The sequence below is a fragment of the Hippoglossus hippoglossus genome, chromosome 22 (assembly GCF_009819705.1).
Source record: "Hippoglossus hippoglossus isolate fHipHip1 chromosome 22, fHipHip1.pri, whole genome shotgun sequence".
Taxonomy (NCBI): Eukaryota; Metazoa; Chordata; class Actinopteri; order Pleuronectiformes; family Pleuronectidae; genus Hippoglossus; species Hippoglossus hippoglossus.
In genome coordinates, this window is record NC_047172.1 from 2,758,962 (window position 1) to 2,778,092 (window position 19,131).

The following is a 19,131-nucleotide window of genomic DNA, read 5'->3' on the forward strand; positions in this document are numbered from 1 at the left end:
CAGAGTTCCAACAAAACTAATGAAATCAATGGGTTCATTAGTTTTCTCCCATCAAACGAAACACGACCTTTTTTCACATGCACTTTATTCAAACCACTTGGTGAATACAGCACCTGAACACGTTGTTGGGCCAAGGTTCTTTGTGAAACCACACTTCGGCCTACATGTTCAGTCAAGAGCCTGAAGCCGCATGTTCCTCCAAGACTCAGTCTCCCAGGGGCCATCAGAGGTGTGAAAACCACCCCAGGGACACAGGTTTCAACTCCCATTGGTCACTCTGGACCCCATGACCTGTGAGGTCACCGGGCCAATATAAGCCAGGTTTATCCAACTCTTCACCCTCTTTCTACACTCCCTCCAAGGAGAGAAGGCTGCGAGCCTCTTCTGCCTCTTCCTACAATCCTTCTACAGGAGGGAAGGCTGTTGAGCCTCTTCTCCAGCTCACATCTTCTCTTCCCATCCAACTCTTCGAGAGGAGCACAAAGGTGCAGCTTCCAGCTCATCTCACCAAGGAAACCTCCTCGCCCTCCAAGCTCTACCAACGTCCTAGCAGCGACTCGATGTCCTGCTTGCAAACTTCAGCCAGCAACTGAGCTACACAGCTCAACCGAAACCAGCAAGACGACACAAAACTGCGAACTGCACAGCAACTTCCCTATTTCCCCTTTCTACGGACTGGTAACACAACTGGGCTTAATAATTATACTAGGCTAAGCAAGACTGTTTATTCGATTCTGTGTGAGGTTTATAAGTTTGATTTGTGGTGTTGTGATATTTTGGGTACAAGTTATTGAGAAAGTAATGTTAGTCTGTTATGCTCTTCACAGTCTTTCGTTGCATCCAATCTAGTAACTTTCTCTAATTTGGCACACACACACACACACACACACACACACACACACACACACACACACACACACACACACACACAGACACACGCATAACTCTTCACCTCATTATCTCTACAGGTCGTAAACATTCCAATAGGTGGGGGAAGGGTGTTATCTCTTTGGCCAGCGACCATCTTGAAAGCACGCTGACTCACACAGACACACACACATGTATACACACATACCTATCTTTGTTTAGCAATTAGATCATTAGTAATTTGTGTTTTTATACTTTATTATATTCATAATAAATGTTTTTCTTTCACAAATGTTTTTTCATTAATGTTGCATAAGTGAATTTTGCCAACCTCTACACTGTCAAGAACTCCATATCCTTCAACTTAGCTAACTATCTATATGGTCATTTTGGTTATAGTTATTAATTTAAATGTTAATCAGAGTTCCAAATTTGTAGTTATAACCTTTATGAGACTTTATTCAATAAATTGGCTATCTTTTCCCTTCCTTTGAAGGGTGGTGCCCCGAGGTAACTTTAATCAATTAAAGTTATTATTTAATATTAATAATAAAATATTAATAATTAATATTTTTATTTTGATAACCAGATTTATTGAATGCCGAAAGGCACACCATTTTATGGTATCACGTTTCATGCATTATGGCATAACAACGTGGATGTCAGAAACACATGTTGTCTACAATCTAATCAATGTCAAGTGAAGGTGGTCTCAGTCCACGAAGCTGATGACCACAGGACGTACGTATCTCCCGACAAATGTTTAGTGCGCTCCATGAATTACAATGTGAAACCAAATCTAAACAGATCAAATGGAAACAATGTTGGTTTCAGACTTTTAGGTGTGAAAACGACTCAAGTAAACTTTCCTCCAAGTCCTGATACATTAGTGGAGTTTCTTTCGTACGTCAACCTGTGGCAGGGCTGTGTCGTCGTATGACCCTCGTGCTCGTGCACACAAACAAATACAACAGGAAGCCACGATGAAGAGCACTTTGATCACTGCACATTTACATTGACTACATGTCCAGTTTGTTATTTATATTTGTATTTTCATGTTTCTTTTTAGTTTAAAGGAAAACTAGGAGACCTGATCGAGATATTCCGTGGGCCCTATCAGCACTGGGCCGTCTACATCGGAGGAAATGAAGTGGTTCATTTCACTACAGACGGTGAGTGAAGTGATAAATATATTCACGTTAGAATATCACATGGACATGACGTGTATTTCATGATGGCACCTTCCTCCTTTCCTCTTTCTTTGCCTCCCTGTTCTTCCTGTTTGTCTTTTCTATAAAACACACAGGTGATCAGTCATCTGGCTCGTTGGAGAGTCTGAGCAGCAGAGCAGAGGTGAAGCGTGAGAAGCTCACCGATGTGGTCGGCAATCACCGTTTCAAAGTCAACATTCTGCTGGATAAAAGCCGCAAGGCTCGTGAACCTTCTGTCATAGTGAAGGAGGCCTGTGTGATGGTGGGCCGCGAGCTATCGTACAACGTTGCCACTTACAACTGTGAGCACTTTGCTGTCGAGATGCGATACGGCAAGGCAGAGTCCCGGCAGGTGTGTACCTAATTGTTGGGTTCGTTAACCTTGTTAACTCTTCCACAGCAAAATTAGTGGGTAGATGTTGTGTTTTCTCCACAAAGTGAGTCATGGTCTTGAACACTCCGCTAACTGAGAAGCTCTCTCTACAACTCTGATATGACTCAAAATCAATCAATCAATCAAATTTTATTTGTATAGCCCATATTCACAAATCACAATTTGTCTCATAGGGCTTTAACATGATGTGACATCCTCTGCCCTTAACCCTCAACAAGAGTAAGGAAAAACTACTAAAAAACCTTTTAACAGAGTAAAAAGAACGTAGAAACCTCAGAGAGCCACATGTGAGGATCCCTCTCCCAGGACGGACAGAAGTGCAATAGATGTCAAGTGTAAAGGAGAACATCATCAAGATAAGGGTTTTAGCAGCATTGATAAGAATAAACACTTTGTAGCATAACTGAAGGTCAGTGAATTGATGGATTAATGTCAGTAATGGTCGAGTATCTGAGTCCTGCTGCAATCATAGTCTGTGGTCAGCAGCCATCACGATCATGATCCACCATCAAGATCGGATGCCACTATAGTCCACAGTCATTGTCCACTGCCGCCATTAGGATCCATCATCAGCTGCCACCTCGATCGTCTCTTTGATTCAAAAGAATCAAAGAGACAGGATTCCTAATAGTTAACTGAAGTGCATGTAGTGGAGATACTGATATTGGGGATATAAAACATTTCTGATACTAAAACATCAGCTGATATATATTCATATGGTGTCGTTATCGAACCCTTTGGCGCCCCCCAACATACACAACGCAAATTGTCATGCATCCCCAAGAACCTTTGGACTGTATACAGATGCACACACAGGCAGACAAAATTGTAGGCTATAAAAAATAATAAAAATATATAATAAAAAATATAAAAAGAGCCTTAAATCTGCTGTACTGACAGCTAGCTAGCTATTTATGTCGACAAAAATAAACATTAATGATTTTCCACAATCGGGGTGATTCTTACCTCTATATTGTTCTTTCTTCTCCTCCTCTACTTTGCAGCGCTTTCTGAATTGTGCACCTGAGCATTTAATCCTTTTTTGACTCATCTTTGACTGTAACCGCAGTCTAACCCCGCAGCGTGAACGTCGGGGAGAACCTCAAGTAAACTTTCCTCCACGTCCTGATAAATTAGTGGAGTTTCTTTCGTACGTCAACCTGTGGCAGGGCTATGTCGTCGTATGACCCTCGTGCTCGTGCACACAAACAAATACAACAGGAAGCCACGATGAAGAGCACTTTGATCACTGCACATTTACATTGACTACATGTCCAGTTTATTATTTATATTTGTATTTTCATGTTTCTTTTTAGTTTAAAGGAAAACCAGGAGACCTGATCGAGATCTCCCGATGGGGCTATCAGCACTGGGCCGTCTACATCGGAGAGAATGAAGTGGTTCATTTAGTGAACGAGGGTGAGTGAAGTGATAATTATATTCACGTTAGAATAAAACATGGACATGACGTGTATTTCATGATGGCACCTTCCTCCTTTCCTCTTTATTTGCCTCCCTGTTCTTCCTGTTTGTCTTTTCTATAAAACACACAGGTGGTCTGTTATCTTGCGCGTCGTCAAATCCAGGCAGCAGCAACGGAAAAGTATTGCGTCAGAAGTTTGCCGATGTGGTCAGTAATGACCGTTACCAGGTCAACAATCTGCTGGACAACAGGCGCAAAGCTCGCGAGCCTTCCGTCATAGTGAAGGAGGCCTGTGAGATGGTGGGCCGCGAGCTACAGTACGACGTTGTCTCTTACAACTGTGAGCACTTTGCTACCGAGATGCGATACGGCAAGGCAAACTCTTGGCAGGTGTGTATCTAACTGTTGGGTTCGTTAACCTCGTTAACTCTTCCACAGCAAAATTAGTGGGTAGATGTTGTGTTTTTTAAAAGGCGATTGACAGCAGACGAGTCTTCCTTTCTGTTTTCTCCACAAAGTGAGTCATGGTCTTGAACGCTCCGCTAACTGAGAAGCTCTCTCTACAACTCTGATATGACTCAAAGAATCAAAGAGACAGGATTCCTAATAGTTATCTGAAGTGCATGTAGTGGAGATACTGATATTGGGGATATAAAACATTTATGATACTAATACATCAGCTGATATATATTCCTATGGTGTCGTTATCAAACCCTTATTACATAAAAAAATGTTAATGAGGCTTGATATTACTAACTAATAACTCTACTTTAAAATAATATGAATATAAATAAATCAAATTGAAGTCAATATATAGAGCGTGAAATGTGTGGAAATGATTAAAATGACCCTCGAGAGGAATATAAATATTCTGAAAGGCTATTGCAGAGGAAATACTGATTAATAATGTGGAAGATACATCTTTAAATAGTAGTAATAGTAATTTAATGTTATTGTTGGTAAATCTGTTTTATAAACAGGTTTAATCAGGTAAAGTTTAGTTTGTTTAGTTCAGTTTCTGCAGCCCACAGGGAAACCACATCTTTACATTATGAACAATCGTCTTTATAATAAACTCAGATGCCATGTGAACAGAATGAATCAGAACATGATTTATAATAGAGTAAACAAGCTTCTGATACATTTCAACTCTAATCACAGCAGAACAGATGTAGTTAAAACTCATTTTATTGAGCCCTTTATCTATTTATCTTTCTATTTATTTATTTAACACAATCTCCTGCAACTGAATACATGCAGATGTGAGTCCATTGTGATATTTCAAACACTACAGGAAGATGAACAAACTCTTTAATCACTGGGTTCATCTGTCACCTTCACTGTGTCGTATACATAATAATCCAGAACGTGAAACCAACCATCTCACAGCCATTAAAGGTCCAGTGTGTAAGATTTAGGTGAAAGGATCTATTGGCAGAAATTGAATATACAATAATCTTAGTGATGTTTCCACTAGTGTGTTTCATCTAAATTGTATGAATTGTTGTTTTTCTTTACCCTAGAATGGGTCGTTTATATTTAAATACTTTGTTCAGCTGCAACCTGACACTTCACCACAAGATGTCACTAGATTCTACACATTGAACCTTTAAGTGTGGTTTCATGAGGGGACTGTGGCAGAGCTTTACTGAGTGGCATTCCACTCGTCCAGATTATATTTCAATAAAAATGTATCTAAATGTTTTGACCTTCAGTTTGTCGATTGTTTAAAAAATAACGGTTTGTCTCATCTTGTCTCTCGCAGGTTTTTAAAGCTTTGTTCACAGGCTTCTCAGCCGTGGGCGTCTCAGCCGTGGGTGTTTCGGTCGCCACAGTTGCCAAATGCGTATCCAAGTAGATTGTGCATTTGCTTTCTGTACAGCTCTGTTTCACAGTCGTTCCAGCAGTTAAGAGGAAGAGGAAGACAACAAGAACAAAACAAGAACAAATCCCAAACACTGGCAACAATGAATGTTGGCATGTAGCTGATAGTGATTATGATTTAAACTTTTTAAATAAACAATCTCACTTGTGCAATCTGGAGAGAAAAAGGTTGTTGTTCAACACAGTTAAAAGACTTGACAATAAATTTGGTAATCAGAAAAAATATAAAAAATATTAACATTAAATAATAACTTTAATTGATTAAAGTTACCTCGGGGCACCACCCTTCAAAGGAAGGGAAAAGAAAGACAATTTATTGATTAAGTCTCATGAAAGTACTAACTACAAATTTGGAACTCTGATTAACAATTAAATTAATAACTATAACCAAAATTAACATAAAGATAGTTAGCTTAGTTGAAGGATATAGAGTTCTTGACAGTGTAGAATTTGGCAAAATTCACACTTATGCAGCATTAATGAAAACAACATTTGTTAAAGAAAAACATATTTTGAAGATAATTAAGTATAAATACACAAATTACTAAAGGTGTACTTACTATATAAAGATGTGTATGTGAGTATGCGTGTGTGTGTGTCTGTGTGTCTGTGTTAGTGTGCTCTCAAGATAACAAACCGCCCTTTGGAATGTTAACGGCATGTGGCGGGGGTCAGAGACATGTGTGGGGAGATATGCGTGTGTGTGTGTTGGTGCCAGGTTAGAGAAAGTAGCTGGTTGCATGCAGAGAAAGACTGAAGAGCTTAACATTACTAACATTAACTTTCAAATAACTTGTAACCAAAATATCACAGCAACACAAATCAAACTTATGAACATCACACAGAATTTAATAAACAGTCTTTGCTTAGCCTAGTATAATTATTAAGCCCAGTTGTGTTACCCGTCCATGAAAAGGGAAAAAAGGTTGATGTGCTGTTCGAATTCCAGTGACGTCGTCTTGCTGGTTTGTGGCTCCTGCCTTTCTGGTTCAGCTGTGCGATACAGCTCTTGTGCTGAAGTTCTTGGGCAGGCTCTCACGTCGCTGCCTTTGGAAGGTTTTAGCCGTCTGCTCCAGGCAGGCCTGCTTGAAGGTTGGTAGAGCTTGGTTAGGGAGGAAGTTTCCCTGGCTGGAGAGCTGGAAAGCTGCACCTCTCCTCCATTGAAGTTGAGCAGAAAGAGAGGTGAGCTCCTCTTGGAGAGTTGAGTAGAAGAGATGAGTCGAAAGAGAGATAAGAGAGGGGGTACTGGGCTTATATTGGCCTGGTGACCTCATGGGTCATGGGGCCTAGAGTGACCGATAGTGGTTGAAAGTTGTGTTCAGGGCGCATTTAACCACCTCGTTGTGAAGTTTAAGCCCCCTGGGAGACTGAGTTGTGGAGGCTCTGGTTTGTCTCGGTAACAAAGAACATGTGCTCTAGGCTTCTGCCTACACATGTAGGCCGAACTGTAGTTCACAAATACCAGGTCCCAACATCCCCCCTTCGTTCTCAGGATCACACCTGACGTGTGTTCCTGAGGGCGAAACTTGAACATGTTTAGTCCACAGCTGGAAAAGTTAATTTTCAGTTCATTTGGATGCTAACATCTGGGCATTTGTTTATACTATCTACTTTGGCTAAGCAAGATTCAAGTTAGACAAATAATTCAGATTACAATGACAGTACAATATGAATAACCTGTGCTCTTTACTAGGTAAGTGAGAAAAAAAAGGAAAATTTGACATTGTAAATTGTTAGATTAGATGCAGAGAGAGTGGCACATACAGTGATAAGGTCATTTTTGGACTGTCCAAGAGTTTTGTTCACTCATTGGATCATACTCAATGTAGTACTCAGTCTGATCTGGCAGATTTAACAATTTTAACCTTCAGGCAGGTTTTGCCGCAGAAAGGTGTCATCATTTTTTTTCACCCTTCAAAGGAAGGAAAAGAGCCAATTTATTGATGAAGTCTCATAAAAGTACTAACTACAAATTTGGAACTCTGATTAACAATTAAATTAATAACTATAACCAAAATTACCATATAGATAGTCATCTAAGTTGAAGATATAGAGTTCTTGACATTTGTGAAAGAAAAACATTATGAAGATAATAAAGTATAAAAACACAAATCACTAATGGTGTACTTGATATATAAAGATGTGTATGTGAGTATGTGTGTGTGTGTGTGTGAGTGAGCGTGCTTCCAAAATGGCGGTTGGCCACTCCAAAGATAACGCCCCCCCCCCCCTGTTTACGACATGAAGCGGGAGTCAGAGAGAAGGGTGCTGAGATATGCGTGTGTCTGTGTTGGTGTCAAATTAGAGAAAGTTACTAGATGCATGCAGAGAAAGACTGAAGAGCATAACTAACATTAACTTTCAAATAACTTGTAACCAAAATATCACAGCAACACGAATCAAACTTATAAACATCACAAGGAATCGAATAAACAGTCTTTGCTTAGCCTAGTATAATTATTAAGCCCAGTTGTGTTACCCGTCCATGGAAAGGAAAAAAAAGGGTTGCTGTGCTGTTCGAAGTTCTGTGAAGTCGTCTTGCTGGTTTGTGGCTCCTGCCTTTGTGGTTCTGCTGTGCGATGCAGCAGTTTTGCTGTTCGTTGTTAAGCAGGACCTGGTGTCGCTGCTTGAAGGTTGGTAGAGCTTGGATTGGGAGGAGGTTTCCTTGTTGAGGTGAGTGGAAAGCTGCACCTCTCCTCCATTGAATTTGAGCAGACCGAAAAGGTGAGCTCCTCTCGGAGGGTTGCGTTGAGTTGAGGAATCGAAAAGAGTGAGCTGGACAGCCACCCTTCTCCTCTGAGAGTTTCGTGGAAAGAGAAAGGAGTGGGCGAGAACTGGGCTTATATTGGCATGGTGACCTCATGGGTCATGGGGCCCAGAGTGACCAATAGTGGTTGAAACTTGTGTCCCCGGTCGGTTTTCACACCTCTGTGTGACGTTGACGCACCCTGGGAGACTGAGTTCTGGAGGCTCTGGTTTTCTCCAGAACAAAGGAGATGCGGCCTTAGTCTTTTGACTACACATGTAGGCCGAACTGTAGTTCACAAATACCAGGTCCCAACAACGTGTAAATCATTATGAGGAGTTTCTCACTTTCTCACAAACTACATATCAATGACAATGTCAACCTTATTTTTATCGCACATTTAAAACAAATTGTTTGACTAAAGTGCTTCTCAAAGTAAAAGGTACAACAAGAAAACAGCAATACGTAATATATCAAAATACTGATGATAATAAATAAATAAATAAAATCTGCTGGGATAAAAACCAAAGAGGCCAAAGCGAAGAGTTTTTAATGATGATTGTATCATATACATTTAATTTCATATGAATGAAAGACAAAGGAAACATTTCTTAGTTCTATATAAGATTATGTATTGACTCCACAAGCTCACATTTTAAAGCTGTTGGTATCATTTCATGCATACAATTTCAATACGTAATAGTTAATCATGCATGTTTATCTCTTGCCCTTTAAGTGACTTCACCTTTGTTACCTTGTGATTGAGCTTTTACAGGAATCTCACCTGAACGCCAGGTGAGCGTCTGTCTGTCCACCGGCTGCCACGCCCCTGCCACCGCCACAAATTCCTGAACGCCTGAACGTCGTTCTCACCTGGTTCAACTGGTTTCTTCTTTTTAAGACTCGATGAGGGAAAAGCCTGCAAATCACTGACTAAGCATCTCGCTCTCCACAATATCTCCCCCCTCTCTCAGACGAGGATCGAGCTGCGGACGCACAACCACCAGTCGATACTTTAAAGACATGAAAAAGAGGAATGCATTAGCATATCAAAGACCACGGCCCTGTCTGAACCTGCAGTGAGCGTGGAGGAGGAGGAGGAGGAGGAGGAGGAGGAGGAGGGAGGAATGAGAGTCCGCCGGTCGAAGCTCGACGAGGGTTTTACCGCTGCTCCTCAGTCACAGGAGGAGAGGGAGTGTGCACCCACAGGACGCAGATTAGGAGGAAGACGAGGGGGGCACGCGATGAAACCAGTGCCGGATGAGAGCTGTGCTTTCTGCCTCGGGGCTCTGATTAAACCCAGCACACACATGCTGCAGAGTTCAGCGAGGAAGGTCAAAGGTCAAAGGTAGAAGCGTGAGCAGGAGGGAGGTCATGAGGGAGGAAGGAATAAAAGGATATGAGGGAGATAATGATATTAGAAAGAAGGACTGAGAGACACAAGGAAAAGAAAGTTACCTGGAAATTGTCTCGTTCCTCTATTGTATTACAGTTTTTCTGCTTTCATCCCCTGAACCCCAGATATTGTTCTAGAGTTTTTCCTGCCCGCTCCCTAGAGCTCCAGATGAGGTCAGAGTGAGTCCACGTGAGAATACAGTAGGAAAATGTCACTGCAAGCGAGTGGGTGTGTTGATGACGTTTCTAACACAGGACAAAATACTGCAGGATGAAAAAGCGAAGCCGAGCACGTAGAAGCTGCAGACAAAGACGAGGAGCTTTTGGTGATGAGGTCTCGATGTGCTGTCAACGAAAACATGTAATGTCCTCTCTGCTCGACCCAGCCTGAGCCTGAATATGTCAAATTGTAGGTGGCCCTGTTCACAATGAAGATCCACCTCTCGTCCAGTGTCGGCTGAGATTACGTCCGATGAAGTGGGATTTGCTAGTGTTGTAGAACGAGAGACAGAAAGAAAGAAAGAAAGCGAGAGAAATCATAGAGTATATGTGTGTGAGGTCAGACGAGGCAGCAGGTCAACAGGTGCTGTGGCCGAAGGCGGCAGTGAAGGACAGGAAGTGAGATGAATGTTTGGTGTCAGATCTCCTCTGGCTTCTGTCACTGTCAATGAGCTGAAGACAACCAGAAGAGAGCAGAGAGGAAATACATAGAGGAAAGAAGAGTTTTTAAAAACGGCTCTTGGCCCGGGACCAGGACGTACTGTATTACAGCTGCTTTTCATAAAAAGCACAACAACATTGATCTGAGTGGGGGGGGGGGGGGATTTCTCCAAACATCCTGCAGAGCTAAATGGACGACGGGATGTTCCTGTTTCACGCTCAATGAGGAGCTGGGGAGAAGTGAAATTTACAGCTCTCCCAGTTTGGACGCCTTCCTGAACATAAGATCTGATCCTCGGGCTGTGACTCACCTGCCACCTCAGTACTTACATCGTGCAAATGTTCTCTCACAGCGTCACAAATGGTCGAAACCTGAACGCACCTGCTGCACAGTTCACGAGAAATGAAACTCAGCCCTCTACTAGTAAAGTATTGTTACATTAGGGCCGTGCAGGCAGGTTATACAGGTTCTTTAACTGCGGTAATCCAGTGCACACACACAGGATGCTTCAGAAGCTGATAGACGAAGAGCTGAAGACATGGCACGAACGGTGAGTCTCCTGCTGCTCATTAGTTACAGTAGATTTAGTTTTTGTTCCTTTACAGTGAAACAGTTTAAATGTTCTTTGTGTGTGACAAGGTGAAGGCGCAGACATGATGTCATAAATAGGTGTAGATTAAAATATATCAACAAACTTCACTTTGAGGTTGTTCACGTAATGCAGTGGTCGCCAGCTTCAAAATGTAATTCTATCAAAGAGTTTACAACAGAAACCAGAATAAACAGGATGAAGTGTGTGATCACAGCTGCTTTTCAACAATAAACTGATTTATTTAAGTAAAAGTGAACAAAATACAGAGTTCTGGTCCATAAGGGGTCGACTGAACAGAACTTAAGTTTTATAAACTTTAACCAAATGTAACTGAACAGAATCGAACCTGAACAAAGACAAAAACAGATCTAACAAAGGAGAAGATATATAAAGACTGATCAGAGCATTTCAGAAACAAAGGGAGCAAACAAAGACAAAGAGACAGAGATAAAGTGAAAGTAAGAACTGCAGAGCTGATGACGACAGGACGTACGTATCTCTGACAAATGTTTAGTGCGCTCCATGAATTACAATGTGAAACCAAATCAAAACAGATCAAATGGAAACAATGTTGGTTTCAGACTTTTAGGTGTGAAAACGACTCAAGTAAACTTTCCTCCAAGTCCTGATACATTAGTGGAGTTTCTTTCGTACGTCAACCTGTGGCAGGGCTGTGTCGTTGTTTTCTTTACCCTAGAATGGGTCGTTTATATTTAAACACTTTATATGAACATATTTTATATTTTAATACTTTATATGAAAATACTTTATATTTAAATACTTTATTTGAACATACTTTATATTTAAATACTTTATATTTACATCAGGAGCAGGTCCTCTCTATGGAGGCAGCCATGTTTTTTACAGTAGCCCAGACTGGACAAACTAAACCTTTTGAGTTTCTATGACGACGGAAGCTGCCACAGGTTCTCTCTCATGTTTGGAAGGGGAGGGTGAGGTGAGGGGTGTTCAGCTGCACCATGACACATGGGGGGGGGGGATTTCTCCAAACATCCTGCAGAGCTAAATGGACGACGGGATGTTCCTGTTTCACGCTCAATGAGGAGCTGGGGAGAAGTGAAACTTACAGCTCTCCCAGTTTGGACGCCTTCCTGAACATAAGATCTGATCCTCGGGCTGTGACTCACCTGCCACCTCAGTACTTATATCGTGCAAATGTTCTCTCACAGCGTCACAAATGGTCGAAACCTGAACGCACCTGCTGCACAATTCACGAGAAATGAAACTCAGCCCTCTACTAGTAAAGTATTGTTACATTAGGGCCGTGCAGGCAGGTTATACAGGTTCTTTAACTGCGGTAATCCAGTGCACACACAAAGGATGCGTCAGAAGCTGATAGACGAAGAGCTGAAGACATGGCACGAAGGGTGAGTCTCCTGCTGCTCATTAGTTACAGTAGATTTAGTTTTTGTCCCTTTAGAGTGAAACAGTTTAAATGTTCTTTGTGTGTGACAAGGTGAAGGCGCAGACATGATGTCATAAATAGGTGTAGATTAAAATATATCAACAAACTTCACTTTGAGGTTGTTCACGTAATGCAGTGGTCGCCAGCTTCAAAATGTAATTCTATCAAAGAGTTTACAACAGAAACCAGAATAAACAGGATGAAGTGTGTGATCACAGCTGCTTTTCAACAATAAACTGATTTATTTAAGTAAAAGTGAACAAAATACAGAGTTCTGGTCCATAAGGGGTCGACTGAACAGAACTTAAGTTTTATAAACTTTAACCAAATGTAACTGAACAGAATCGGATCTGAACAAAGACAAAAACAGATCTAACAAAGGAGAAGATATATAAAGACTGATCAGAGCATTTCAGAAACAAAGGGAGCAAACAAAGACAAAGAGACAGAGATAAAGTGAAAGTAAGAACTGCAGAGCTGATGACGACAGGACGTACGTATCTCTGACAAATGTTTAGTGCGCTCCATGAATTACAATGTGAAACCAAATCTAAACAGATCAAATGGAAACAATGTTGGTTTCAGACTTTTAGGTGTGAAAACGACTCAAGTAAACTTTCCTCCAAGTCCTGATACATTAGTGGAGTTTCTTTCGTACGTCAACCTGTGGCAGGGCTGTGTCGTCGTATGACCCTCGTGCTCGTGCTCACAAACAAATACAACAGGAAGCCACGATGAAGAGCACTTTGATCACTGCACATTTACTTTGACTACATGTCCAGTTTGTTATTTATATTTGTATTTTCATGTTTCTTTTTAGTTTAAAGGAAATAAAGGAGACCTGATCGAGATCTTCCGTGATGGACCCTATCAGCACTGGGCCGTCTACATCGGAGGACAAGAAGTGGTTCATTTCACTACAGACGGTGAGTGAAGTGATAACTATATTCACGTTAGAATATCACATGGACATGACGTGTATTTCATGATGGCACCTTCCTCCTTTCCTCTTTCTTTGCCTCCCTGTTCTTCCTGTTTGTCTTTTCTATAAAACACACAGGTGGTGACTCATCTGGCTCGTCGGAGCTTCTGAGCAGCAGAGGAGAGGTGAAGCGTGAGAAGTTCGCCAAAGTGGTCGGCGATCATCGTTACCACATCAACAATCTGCTGGATGAAAAGTACGAGGCTCGTAAGCCTATGACCATAGTGAAGGAGGCCTGTGAGATGGTGGGCAGCGAGCTACAGTACAACGTTCTCACTAACAACTGTGAGCACTTTGCCATCGAGATGCGATACGGCAAGGCAGAGTCTCGGCAGGTGTGTATCTAACTGTTGGGTTCGTTAACCTCGTTAACTCTTCCACAGCAAAATCAGTGGGTAGATGTTGTGTTTTTTAAAAGGCGATTGACAGCAGACGAGTCTTCCTTTCTGTTTTCTCCACAAAGTGAGTCATGGTCTTGAAAGCTCCGCTAACTGAGAAGCTCTCTCTACAACTCTGATATGACTCAAAAGAATCAAAGAGACAGGATTCCTAATAGTTATCTGAAGTGCATGTAGTGGAGATACTGATATTGGGGATATAAAACATTTATGATACTAAACATCAGCTGATATATATTCCTATGGTGTCGTTATCAAACCCTTATTACATAAAATGTAAATGAGGCTGATATTATACTGTTTAATTGTAAACTCTACTTTAAATAGATATGAATATAAAAAAATCAAATTCAAGCAAATATATAGAGCGTGAAATGAGTGGAAATGATTAAAATGACCCTCGAGAGGAATATAAATATTCTGAATGGTTTTCAACAATAAAAGATTTTATTTAACTAAAAGTGAACAAAATACAGAGTTCTGGTCCATAAGGGGTCGACTGAACAGAACTTAAGTTTTATAAACTTTAACCAAATGTAACTGAACAGAGTCGGACCTGAACAAAGACAAAAACAGATCTAACAAAGGGGAAGATATATAAAGACTGATCAGAGCATTTCAGAAACAAAAGGAGGAGAGAGAGAGAGAGAGAGAGAAAGAGAGAAAGAGAGAAAGAGAGAAAGAGAGAGAGAGAGGGAGAGGGAGAGAGAGAGAGGGAGAATTTTGAATTTTGAAAACAACTTTATTCGGCACTATTTTTGACAATACACATTGAAACACCTGATAAATTATTTTAAATTACACATTTAGCTTTAAATAAATAAATAAAAGAATCACACAAGATAATCAGCACAAAGGAGTTCTCGAGTTGTCACCGAACATAAAACATCTTGAAAACACCACAGATCATTAAAAGAGTCCAGGTCACCTGCTGCTTTATAAAAACTAAAATCAACCAACAGTCTGGATCTAATCATGTTGACACCGACAGGGACCGACTCAATGTGGAGGTTCTGCTCTACCTTCCTCTTCCTGGTTATGTACACGGACATCTTAGCCTGCCCTAAAACAAAGTTTAAAAGATGGCTTTTCTGTTTTTGTTGGCGAGTGTATTTAAAACCATGAATAAAAACCCGCTTGTTAAAAACCTCTTTAAAACTGGTAACAACAACTTGTAAAAACAGAAGCAAATCAGAGAGACGGTGACACTCATAAAAACAGTGAAAGATTGTTTCCTTTCTACCACAAAAAGGGCATTTGTCTTCCACTGTGTTCTTGATTATGGAGACAAAAGCGTTCACCGCCATGATGCCGTGGAGCAACCTCCACTGGAGGTCTCCGTGTCTCTTACTCAGTGGAGGTTTATAAAGCGACCTCCACTGAGTTGCGGTTTCTTGGGCTCCACCAAAATAGCTCCTCCAAGCAGTGTCAGTCCGTCCATTCAGTTTTTTTTATGTTAAGTGTTTTTACCATTAGCCCATAGAGAGTTTTTCCGGAAGCTCCCTCCAGGGAGACCGGGCGAGCCGTCTGCACCAGAGGTCCAGAAAACTACATCCAGTGCCAGGAAAGTGGCGGAGAAAGGGTCCTCCACATTGGGGGAAATGGAACCATCTTTAAAAGTGTTTAAAACCAAGATGTCCTGATCTGCCAGTCTTCTCCTCCAGTGGTCAAGTACCCCCTCCATCGTTCTTTCGGATTTAATCCCCAGTTTGTTGGCCAGACCTGTGGGGTCTTCTAGTCCAGGCCCGGCTAGCTCCACCACCTGGCCCAGCGTGGAGACCCCCGCAGCCTGCAGCACTCTGGACAAGGTGACTTGTGCCCAGCGGGGTTGATCTAAAATGGTCCCATACAGGACAGGCTCCTGCAGCAGCCAGTGCAGGGAGTCCCCCAGTTGCCTTCGCTCTTTTTTTTAAAAGGTTCCAGACTTTAAAAACACTCTTGTAAAAACCAGGAAGAGATGGTGAGACTATCTTGGAAGCCAGGCTTCTCCCCTCGGCGATGCAGGGAAAGAGGCTGGACAGCCTTCTCTCCTTGGAGGGATTGTAGAAAGAGAATGAAGAAAGGGGGTAAAGGCCTTATATTGGCTCACCACTCCTTTTCCACCACCTCGCTCACCTTCGCCGTATTATCTAGAAACATTACGATAGCTCCGTTCATCCGAGAGGCCGACTTGACCGAGTCACACCCGACCACCTCCCCACAGCCAGCGCGGCCTCTGCCACACTACATGCCACTGAGGGGATCACCTTGATGGCATGCCGGCGAGTCAGCCTTTCAAACTCGGCTGCTGCTGCCACAACCACAGGCATGCTGCCTGTTAGCACACACGCACACACACACTCACACACTCACTCAGCAAACTAATCTAAACAGAAAAACAACAACTAGACAACTAAAGACGAACAAACAAACATAAACCTAAATGATAAAGCTCAGTAAATTTTGTCTTAAACCCACTTTCACTTCCACACTCACTCCGCCATGACAGAGAGAGAGAGAGAGGGATAGGGGGAGAGAGAGAGAGAGAGAGAGAAATGTAATATAAATGAGGTCAAAAGGTCGACATAATAAATAAATAAATGTTAACTATTAACTAAAGTGAGTTATTGACAGTTAAAGTCCTTGTGTGACACAAAGTGATGAAACAAGTAAAATACATAAACATGAAGATCGGTCTTTGTAATGGAAATAAATCAAAATACTGGAGGTAAAAATATCCATTTTCAGACATGTTTGAAATTATCTGTACAATAACCACAACAGGTTAGTTTCTAAAGACACTTTCACACCTTCCTGGTTTGTTCACGACCCTTTGACTTTTCAGTTTTGTCTGAATTTAAATATCAGGTGTGAAAGGTTCCTCCGACCAAAAGAGGCGTTCAGGGTCAAACTGAACCGTGGTTTGGTTCGTTTGCAGAGTGAAAACTAGAACTGCAGAGTTTGGACTTTCTGATTTAATGCTGCCTCAACTTCTTCACAACTTCAACAGAACTTCTTGTTGTCTTCACCTCTGATGATTTAATGCTTGAACGACAAGGAAGTTCATTTTGTGAGAGTAAAATCTAAATGATGACAGAGTTCCAACAAAACTAATGAAATCACTGGGTTCATTAGTTTTCTCCCATCAAACGAAACACGACCTTTTTTCACATGCACTTTATTCAAACCACTTGGTGAATACAGCACCTGAACACGTGGATGTCAGAAACACATGTTGTCTACAATCTAATCAATGTCAAGTGAAGGTGGTCTCAGTCCACGAAGCTGATGACCACAGGACGTACGTATCTCTGACAAATGTTTAGTGCGCTCCATGAATTACAATGTGAAACCAAATCTAAACAGATCAAATGGAAACAATGTTGGTTTCAGACTTTTAGGTGTGAAAACGACTCAAGTAAACTTTCCTCCAAGTCCTGATACATTAGTGGAGTTTCTTTCGTACGTCAACCTGTGGCAGGGCTGTGTCGTCGTATGATCCTCGTGCTCGTGCACACAAACAAATACAACAGGAAGCCATGATGCAGAGCACTTTGATCACTGCACATTTACATTGACTACATGTACACTTTATTATTTATATTTGTATTTTCATGTTTCTTTTTAGTTTAATGGAAAACCAGGAGACCTGATCGAGATCTTCCGTGGGCCCTATCAGCACTGGGCCGTCTACATCGGAGAGAATGAAGTGGTTCATTTCACTACAGACGGTGAGTGAAGTGATAAATATATTCACGTTAGAATATCACATGGACATGACGTGTATTTCATGATGGCACCTTCCTCCTTTCCTCTTTCTTTGCCTCCCTGTTCTTCCTGTTTGTCTTTTCTATAAAACACACAGGTGGTCAGTCATCTGGCTCGTCGGCAAATCCGAGTAGCAGCACCGGAAAAGTGAAGCATGAGAAGATCACTGATGTGGTCGGCAATCACCGTTACCACGTCAACAATCTGCTGGATGAAAATTACGAGGCTCGTAAGCGCAACGTCATAGTGAAGGAGGCCTGTGCGATGGTGGACAGCGAGCTACAGTACAACGTTGACACTTACAACTGTGCGCACTTTGCCATCGAGATGCGATACGGCAAGGCAGAGTCTCGGCAGGTGTGTATCTAACTGTTGGGTTCGTTAACCTCGTTAACTCTTCCACAGCAAAATCAGTGGGTAGATGTTGTGTTTTTTAAAAGGCGATTGACAGTAGACGAGTCTTCCTTTCTGTTTTCTCCACAAAGTGAGTCATGGTCTTGAACGCTCCGCTAACTGAGAAGCTCTCTCTACAACTCTGATATGACTCAAAAGAATCAAAGAGACAGGATTCCTAATAGTTATCTGAAGTGCATGTAGTGGAGATCCTGATATTGGGGATATAAAACATTTATGATACTAAAACATCAGCTGATATATATTCCTATGGTGTCGTTATCAAACCCTTATTACATAAAAAAATGTTAATGAGGCTTGATATTACTAACTAATAACTCTACTTTAAAATAGTATGAATATAAATAAATCAAATTGAAGTCAATATATAGAGCGTGAAATGTGTGGAAACGATTAAAATGACCCTCGAGAGGAATATAAATATTCTGAAAGGCTATTGCAGAGGAAATACTGATTAATAATGTGGAAGATACATCTTTAAATAGTAGTAATAGTAATTTAATGTTATTGTTGGTAAATCTGTTTTATAAACAGGTTTAATCAGGTAAAGTTTAGTTTGTTTAGTTCAGTTTCTGCAGCCCACAGGGAAACCACATCTTTACATTATGAACAATCGTGTTTATAATAAACTCAGATGCCATGTGAACAGAAAGAATCAGAACATGATTTATAATAGAGTAAACAAGCTTCTGAAACATTTCAACTGGAATCACAGCAGAACAGATGTAGTTAAAACTCATTTTATTGAGCCCTTTATCTATCTATTTATCTATTTATTTATTTAACACAATCTAGTGCAACTGAATACATGCAGATGTGAGTCCATTGTGATATTTCAAACACTACAGGAAGATGAACAAACTCTTTAATCACTGGGTTCATCTGTCACCTTCACTGTGTCATATACATAATAATCCAGAATGTTCAACCAACCATCTCACAGCCATTAAAGGTCCAGTGTGTAAGATTTAGGTGAAAGGATCTATTGGCA

At 41.2% G+C, this 19,131-nt stretch overlaps 1 protein-coding gene across 1 annotated transcript in view; it reads left to right on the plus strand.

Annotated features, from left to right (window-relative positions):
- Positions 1-19,131, plus strand: part of LOC117756496 — a 105,031-nt gene that overhangs the window by 25,063 nt on the left and 60,837 nt on the right. Inside the window, exons 7-12 of the mRNA XM_034577042.1 lie at positions 1,937-2,041; positions 2,173-2,430; positions 13,420-13,525; positions 13,660-13,706; positions 17,587-17,691; positions 17,823-17,921. Coding sequence (XP_034432933.1) covers positions 1,937-2,041; positions 2,173-2,430; positions 13,420-13,525; positions 13,660-13,706; positions 17,587-17,691; positions 17,823-17,921 — 720 coding nt within the window. The remainder of the gene's footprint in view (positions 1-1,936; positions 2,042-2,172; positions 2,431-13,419; positions 13,526-13,659; positions 13,707-17,586; positions 17,692-17,822; positions 17,922-19,131) is intronic.